At 23.6% G+C, this 8462-nt stretch overlaps 1 protein-coding gene across 1 annotated transcript; it reads right to left on the bottom strand.

Moving 5' to 3' along the window:
• Nucleotides 1–4718: 4718 nt before the first annotated feature.
• On the bottom strand, nt 4719–8049 carry LOC145844615 (uncharacterized). The gene is made up of 5 exons (XM_082952015.1): nt 7909–8049; nt 7599–7679; nt 7162–7427; nt 6458–6590; nt 4719–5034 (listed from the first exon to the last, which is right to left on the bottom strand). Exons 1-5 carry the CDS (start codon nt 8008–8010, stop codon nt 4891–4893), a joined length of 726 nt encoding a protein of 241 aa, XP_082808141.1. The 5' UTR covers nt 8011–8049; the 3' UTR covers nt 4719–4890.
• Nucleotides 8050–8462: the final 413 nt, after the last annotated feature.

Here is an 8462-nt window from a genome sequence, read left to right as displayed (position 1 = left end):
GTATAAGTAAATTTTTGAAATTGCATTTTTAGTAACATATTGTTAAAATGAAGTTGACAAAATAAGTGAACTGTTTCTATTGCAAGTATCTTAACTTTGAAAACGTTTTTAATGTTAAAAATCAATGACGTGGTTGATCAATAAATACTTTTTACCTTTTTAAAATTTATAAGAAAGTTATTAAATGTTTTAATTTCAGACTTATTCACTACAGATTTTCAAACAATATAAATCTTTGATAAAAACTTACACTAGATGTTTTTTTAAACAAAAAATAGAATAATTGAAAACTACTACTTTGTTAAAGTTTTTAAAATGTTTCTAAACAACTTTTAAGCTAAATTGTTTTAAAAATCGAGCGACTGTTTTAAAGTTTTTAAATTCGATCATTTATAGCTAAACTAAGAAATTAAATAAGACAACTAAATTGTTTTATATACTTAGTATATTTACTATTTTAATACTAAGGTATTTAAAAGAATTTAGTTCCCAAAATTAATTAGATTTAAGTGTGACGCCACTTATAGTAACTTCAGAAAATTACAATAAATATCGGAATATAAGTCACTTAAGTACTTGTAATAATATTAAAGTTTTTTAGCATGACCGTAGTTTATCAAAATGAATAAATGGTTAAGATTTCGCAACAACTAAATTTCATAAATGATAAGAAGTGAAAAGTATAACATAGTTATAAATAAAAGTATCGCTGTTTAATTAAAAAAATTTTTAAGAGTAATGTTACGTTATACAAAAATAATACGCCAAGTAAGTTACATTTTATTTTTCTTTAAAGTTTGATAAAAATACACATATATGTTACAAACAGGTGTAAAATTTACATTTGCTGTTGGTTCTTTAGCTTTTGTATAAAGTGATTGATAATTTTTTTTTCGCAGTTTGTTTTTGGGTAGGTGTCAGAAAAGCACAGAGTCACTTTAGCACGGGGTGACACTTTAGCACGAAGTGACACTTTAGCACAGAGTGACACTTTAGCACGGAGTGTTTTTTAGCACGGCGTCACTTAAGCACGAAGTGACATTTTAGCACGTAAATTTTATATCTTTTAAAATGTTTATTTAAATTATGTTTAATTATCTAAAATAATTAACTTAACAAACAAACAATTGCGAAAATTAGTTTTAACACTTTTAAAAATATCGTCATAAAAAAATTATAAATAAAGTTTTTACTATGGGCTTAAAATGAAATAAGAAAGTTTTTAATCTTTATATTTCTCACTTTTTATTTAAAACTTACGCTTGAAGTTTAGTCTTATTGGAATTAGTCAAAGCATTAAAAAAAAATAATTATCATAGAGCTTGTATTTATTACTAAGCTTATTAAAATATTTTTATGTCGAAAACTTTAAAGTAAAAGTATAAAAATATTTTCATCTAAAATTAAATAGTAGAACAAGTTAATAAAGTATTTCAATTAAATTTCGTCTTAATTTTAGGTAATGCTTAAACTTGTAACTTATTTAAAGCTTGTTAAATTTTAGTTTACATGTTGCATAGTTAGTTTTTAGATTTTTTAAACAATACAGTACCTAATGTGATTTAAGCAAAGAAAAAAAAAGCAAAATAAATTCTGTTCTAAAGTGTCACTCCGTGCTAAAGTGTCACACCGTGCTAAATTGTCACACCGTGCTAAAGTATCACTCTGTTCTAAAGTGTCACCCGTGTTTTTCTGACCTATGCTTTTCTGAAAGATAACTTTTGATTTTTAACAGAACGATTAATCAAACTTTCAAACATTTTATGAATAAAAAGTAAATGAAAATATTCTGGTTATCTTTTTTGACTACCTTTAAAAACAAAGTCAGTCTAAATTCAACTAATTTGATTTATATTTTTTATGTTAACTAAAGTTTTCAATATTTCATTTAAGATTAAGTGTGGTAATTAGCAAAGTAGATAAATGATTATTATAGTATGGAATGAAATTTAAACTTATGTTGTGTGATTTTCAAAAACAAAAAATACTACTTTCTTATAATTGAATCTGTTAAAATGTACATATTTTATTTGATTGCTCAAAAACATAATATTTATAGAAAGTTTTGTTATAATTATTATTATTATTTAGTATGCAACTTTATTATCTAGATTTATCTCAAAAACACGTTGTATTCTAAAAATAAATAAAGGAAATAATGAAGGTAATTTTTACTTAAATATAATAAAAAATTGTAAACTGTCTATACTTAAGATAAAATAATCTTCTAAAAAAGTAGTACTATTACTAAAGTAAAAAATTAACTTGATAAAAAAGGAAATATCTAAAGTGTAAAATAACTAAAATTCTGAAATCTATTTTAGATTTAAATTGCAGTAATACAAGTTTTCAATTTTTATCATAATTTTTTATATAAATATCCTTTTACTAGGGCTTGTATAACGAAAAGTAAAAATACTAAGTTATGTGGGGAAACATATGATTTTTGTGTTTGTTAACAAGTACTTAAAACAAAGGGCTCTCAAAAATAACAAAACTCTCGTTGACAATCGATAAAAAAATTATGAAAATTACAATTTAATGCGATTAATCTTCCGAAAACACTTGAAATTACAGGGTTTATACCTACGCTGATTTTGTATTTGTATAAAAATTTCTTTATAAAATAGTTAAAGTTTAAATACAACCTGCACTTTTACCTTATCCAACCTAGATTTCAGTTGAACAAAGTATATGTTATATAATGAAGATTTTTAAAAACTGATTAATAAGATAAGCACCTTGAATAAACTAAAGAAATAAAAGGTCTTAAATAAAAAACTTCAACAATAGGCATTAAAATTAAAAATGTTGATTGTTTACTATAAATAATTTTTTTTACTTGTTGTATTGTCTAACTTAAAATTATTTAGGTACATCAGGACTGTGTTTAAACGTTAGCCATTTGGTTAAGATAAAAAGTATATAAAAACATGTAGTACTGTATAAAATTTGTTTTTTACGTTTAAATATTTCCGAGCAAAGTATCAGAATTCCAGAAATAAATGGTTTTGAATGCTGATAAAACGTTTATTTGTATTAACTTTAAATTTTATGCACTAGTAACTGTGTTTCGATTTTATAATAGAAATCGGACAACTATGCTTTTTAGAGCATTGTTTCTCAGTGTTTTAAAAAAAGCACCTGTGCACAGAACTTATTGTGCACAAAAAATTTGAGGGGTAACAAAAATATTTCAATTATAAGTAAATGATTTACAATTTAGAAATGTCAAAAGTTGTTTCTTCTAGTTTTTGTAATAAAATCTGTTATCTTTTGTTGCTAAAAACAAAAAATAAAACTTTAATAATAGTAATTTTAGGTATAAAAAGTTTTAATAATTACGTATTGTACACAAAATTTCTCTGTAATTATCTTACTGTGCACAGCTTAAATTTTTTTTTTGTAATCATTGTTTTTGAGCCGAAGCTCTCTTAAAAATTTTTTTTTACGTTATTGGGAAAGTAGCGTTTTTAGTGTTTGTTAAACAAACAAAATTAGTTATTCAAATTTACAATATAAAGTGTTTTTCTTTGAGACGATTTTACTATCTGTACCGAAAGAATTAAATTTTGTTTAGTAACTTTTGAAAAAAGAAGAAGTAAATCATTTAAAAAATTAACTATTAATGTAACTTAATTAAGGTTACTGTTTTAATATTTATACATACACTATGCAGGCTTTACGTTAAAAGACACTAAGGTTTAATATAGAATTTTCAATTAATGTTCGTAGAAAACTAATATAAGACTAGTGAAAACTTTGAGAACAAAAGGTAGTAATAAAAAGTATGAAATAATTTTAAAGAGTAATAAACTATGAGTATGTAGTTTATACTTAACAACGGTAACTAAAAAATTAAAATTTAATAATGTGTTTTCTTATTTAGATAGTCTTAAAGTAAAAGTATTAAAAAAAAACCATTCAGGAAAATATTATCTTCTTACAATTAAAATGTAATTAATTTCAAAGAAAAAAATATTATACGAAAGCAATTTTTTTTGATAAAGGTCATCGTAAAAAAATATCTGACACCAAACAAATTATGCATATCATAAAACATAAATACAAGCTGATTAACATGAAATAAAACATACAGTTTTTTATACTAGTTGGCTAAAACTGACACTGATTTTAAAGGACATTTTTGTAGTTTTTAATTGATTTAAGCAAAGTATACCACAGTAAGTACCTTATAAATACTAGCCATTTATATAATAACATAATTATAAATACGACATTTAATAAAAAATAAAATTCTAAAATATTACATAATTTTGATTATTTAAAAAAAAGTAATCTGAAAATTTTATTTTTGGATTAAAAAACTAAAAAAACAAGAATGTTTATTTAAAATAAAGAATATTTTTTTATGAAGTACTAAAACACAAAGTTTACAAATTAAATGTTTTCAAATGGATCCATACGTTATAACAGTAACAAAAACATTTAGGCTTATGATTGTTAAATTCGTAACTATTGTAGTTATAATTCGAAAAATTGATTTTAGAAAAAGCTAAAAGAAACTTTAAATTACAAAACTAAAACATAATACTGAAAAAAAAATTGAAACATAAAAAGATTTATATGCAAACAAAATAATTTATAAAACCTTAGGTAGTGTATTTTTTCTAGGTTGTCTTTACTTTACAAAAAGCTTTAACTAAAATTTAAAGCATGTAAAAACAAAGTATGAAAAGCACAGCAAAACAATCTTAAATTTAAATTACCATATCTTTGTAGTAAATAATTTTTGGTTACCCAAATTTTGTTTAAAAAAGTAAGTTCAACTTTTTTTTAAAGTTTTTGATTGTTTTTGTATGTCTATCTCAAAAAAAAAGAAAGTTATAAAAAAAATCTAAATTTATTATCCTTGATGTTTTAGTTTCTTTACTTCTTGCTGTTTTTAGGCAGCCCTCTGTTGATGCAATCTCTTAACATGTCGTTTTGTTTTTTCAGATCATCTATTTTTTGTTCGGTGTCTGTCATCCATTTGGCGTATTTACTTGACCATGCCTCTTGAAGTTGAAGCTCCTGTACATTTGTTTACAGAAATCTGAATTTCGTTTAATTTTTTTTTATTGAAAAGTTTGTACCATATTTTTCAAAACAAACATTTCCTTAGCTAGTTGATATTGTTATTAAAACTGGACGCAAAAATTTTTCTCCAAGTTTAACAACTTCTAAAAACTTATTCATTTAATTGTTCACAACAAAATAATAGTACTTCTAATGATACTTTTTTAAAACACTTAGCTTTCTATTTAATTTAAACTTTAAATAAAATTTAGTTTAAAAAGTCATATGTTAAGAATAACTGTTTATTAACATTAGTAGTACCAGCAAAAACAACACATATTCTAGTTAACACTGTAAATACTCTCTTTCCTACATTTTCCTAAAGTTAGGGGAATCACGCTAGAAGCATGTACCAACCAAGTTGTACGTTAAAAGCCTATCTTTTTATAAAAGTTTTGTAAATACGTTAAGTAGCGCTTGGAAATATCTTAACATAAATTTTTTAATGGTTTTTTCTTGTTAAAAAAAATAATACCAGTATGTTCTAACTTTAAAAGATTTTGAAAGTTTAGACAAAACATTTTTTAAGGCTTAATTATACTTTAATAGAGAATATAAAAAACTACAAGTTGAACACTTTTTAATAGGTATTATAACATTTGTTTTTACATAAGTCGAGTATGCTTAAATTGACAACAGATTTTCAGTAATGTATTACTTGTTTACTCTCAAGTATGGTAAAAAAATTGTAAAATTTTAATAATTTAAAATTTTTAAGCTTAATGAAATACTTAAAACACCGAATTTTTTATTAAGTATTTTATACATTCTGTCAACTTCTTTTCGTAAGTTGCTATCACAATAACTTTAAGTTAGATTATTGTTGTCAAAAAAAAAGAATCCATATTTATGTAGTTGAAAAACAAAGGACCCATTTTGAGTAAGAACTTGCAGTGTAGTTTGCAGATACAGTTAGGCATTTATTTGTGTTATTTTACACAGAACAATCTATAAAATTTACAGTCATCATTACACATATATAAATTGAAACTTTAAGCTTTTTTTTTGATATCTTTATCAAGGGCAATATTAAGTCAGGTGCCTTTGACAGATAACTACTTGTCGATGATTTACTTTTTATATTAATGTAACTCCAAGCAAAATAAACATATTTTTGGTTAATCTAATCTAATATTAATGGTTTTGAGAATTAAGAGCACTACTTTTTTTAACAAAAAAAATATTGTACATATATGTAATAATTTTTATTAAATAGGTTGTTCTTTAAATATTCTTTAATGTTTTTTTTTTGAGTTTACTTAAATTAAAAAATAACATATACAGCTTTTCTTAATTTAAACGTTTAACAAATTTTAAGTATCAAAGTCAAAAAAAAAGTTTGTTGTAAACTATACACATTTTATATAAACTAAAAAACTTTTCTTTGAAAGAACTGCTCTTTTTCAAGCCACTTTGCCTCTTTTACACTCAAATCATCAACCAATTTTGTATTTTTAGCTCGTAATTCTGCGTTTTCATTTGTTAGATCAGTGATGTGTGATTCCCTATCACTGTGAACATTAGAGTAATAGTAGCAATAAATACTTAAAGAAATCTCTGTTAATTTTAAGAAGCTTGATAGTTCTATCATTTCAACAACAAAGCTTTATACACAATTACTATTCTTTTTTAAGTTACAGAGTTTAGTTTTCAATTTATTTATTGCACCAGTCCAATTTTATACCAGTTATATAAACACAAGAAACTTTTAAAGTAAACTGATAGTATTACTTAGTTCTCCGAGATACTGATTTAAGTTATTTATTGGCTTCCTCTAAATTTTAAAGCACTTTTTGTTCACTTCGAATCTTAAAGAAAAGTACAAACACTTTTTAAAACTTAAAAAAAAAAGTATTACTAGCTTTTAAATTTAAACTTATGCTGCAGTTCTAAATAAGCTTGCTTAAAATTTTGCGTTTTTTCAGTCTCATTCTTAAAAATAAACTTTCTATCAAGTTTATTTAAAACCTGTTATACCCTTTAAAAAGGTAATAAAAATCTAAAATTATTTTCTACCTTCTCCGAGAATTACCAATTCTTTACAACTACTAATTAACTCTAAAACTAAATAAAAAAAACTACTTGTTTTCTACTTTTTTATTTTCTTCTTGCGTAGACTTCAGTTCTAGTTTTTCAAGTAAACTTTTAACTTGGTTTTCATGTGTGGATGACAGTTTTCGTTCTTTTTCTAAGTCTTTGTTCAAAAGAGATTTCTGTTCTTTTAACTCTTTTAACTTTTTTTCCAGTTCGGCGTTCAATGATTCGGTTTCTCTGAGTTTTTTGATAACATTTTTGTTACCGTCATTGTCTACTTCGTTTGTTGGCTTACTTGGCTGACTTCTACTAACCTGAAGCGTAGTTCAAGTTTTTAAATATATCACTATTCATTTACATATAAAATTTGCAAAAATAAAACTTTTGTTGTAATCGTTGGCTTAGAACAAAAAAGCTATTTCAGTAGGTTATTGTGTTAAAAATATATTTATTCCAAATTCCTTATGAAATAAAATTTAAACTACCTGTGGATGTCCTACATGTACTATTTCTCGTTCTCTTTTTATCATCACACTATTTTTTGCTCTTCTTAAGTCATTTAGTCTCTGTTTGAAAATTTTAAATAGTGTTTTTTAACTTTACTTCAATTACTACGTTTTTTTTATAAATAAGTTTAGTTGTGAAATACATGTTAACTAAAAGACTTTAGTTGTTGGGTAACGCTGTTTTAAACGAAAATTAGAAATTAAATTAAGCCTAAAAAAATATTTATATTTATATATTTAAAAAAGAAATAAGTTTGAAAACTGCTTTTAACAAAATATAAAAAATTACTTGTTTCAAACTTGATATTTCTTTTTCAAGGTCTTTTATTTTAAGTTTGTAAAATGTAGTGTCTTCAGGAACATCTTTGCTGTTTCGTTTGATTTTGCTCATTTTCGTTTTTAAGTTTTAAAACACTAACTTAGGCTAAGTGTCTAAAATTCTTTAGTGTTAGGCTTAAACAAAAGAAATTTACGACATTAGTTTCAAGTTTTTTCTGTATTTTTGTTTCAATGCTACTATAATTAAAAAATATTAGAATAAAAACTTTAGAAATTTACACTTTTTAAAATTTAATCTAAAAAAATTTAAAAATCGTCCAACACTAAGCTTCACCTTTTAATTTTATCAAGAAAAGTTTCTATTATTTAATAAAATTGCTTAAAACTGCTGCTGAACTTCTAAAAACAAAATTTACTATTTTCATCACATAAAAAGCTAGACTTTATTCTTAACAAAAAAAAAACAACTTAGTTTCAATGCAAATATTACAAATGAAACCATTATACAACAGTAAAGAAGGATAGTCACTTAACATTTGACAATAGTCAAGAGGGTTTACTTAA

Source organism: Thalia democratica, chromosome 1 (assembly GCF_965202585.1).
Source record: "Thalia democratica chromosome 1, ktThaDemo2.hap1.1, whole genome shotgun sequence".
Lineage (NCBI taxonomy): Eukaryota > Metazoa > Chordata > Thaliacea > Salpida > Salpidae > Thalia > Thalia democratica.
Note: the sequence above shows the minus strand (reverse complement) of the source record. Positions and strands in the feature narration are given on the sequence as shown.

Excerpts from the sequence above, each read along its gene's own strand:
- LOC145844615 (XM_082952015.1), bottom strand. The coding sequence starts at position 8,010 with ATGAGCAAAATCAAACGAAACAGCAAAGATGTTCCTGAAGACACTACA. Across the intron at positions 7,680-7,908 it reads AAATATCAAGTTTGAAACAA|AGACTAAATGACTTAAGAAG; the intron begins GTAATTTTTTAT and ends ATTTTCAAACAG. Across the intron at positions 5,035-6,457 it reads AGCAGTTCTTTCAAAGAAAA|GAGCTTCAACTTCAAGAGGC; the intron begins GTTTTTTAGTTT and ends ACAAATGTACAG.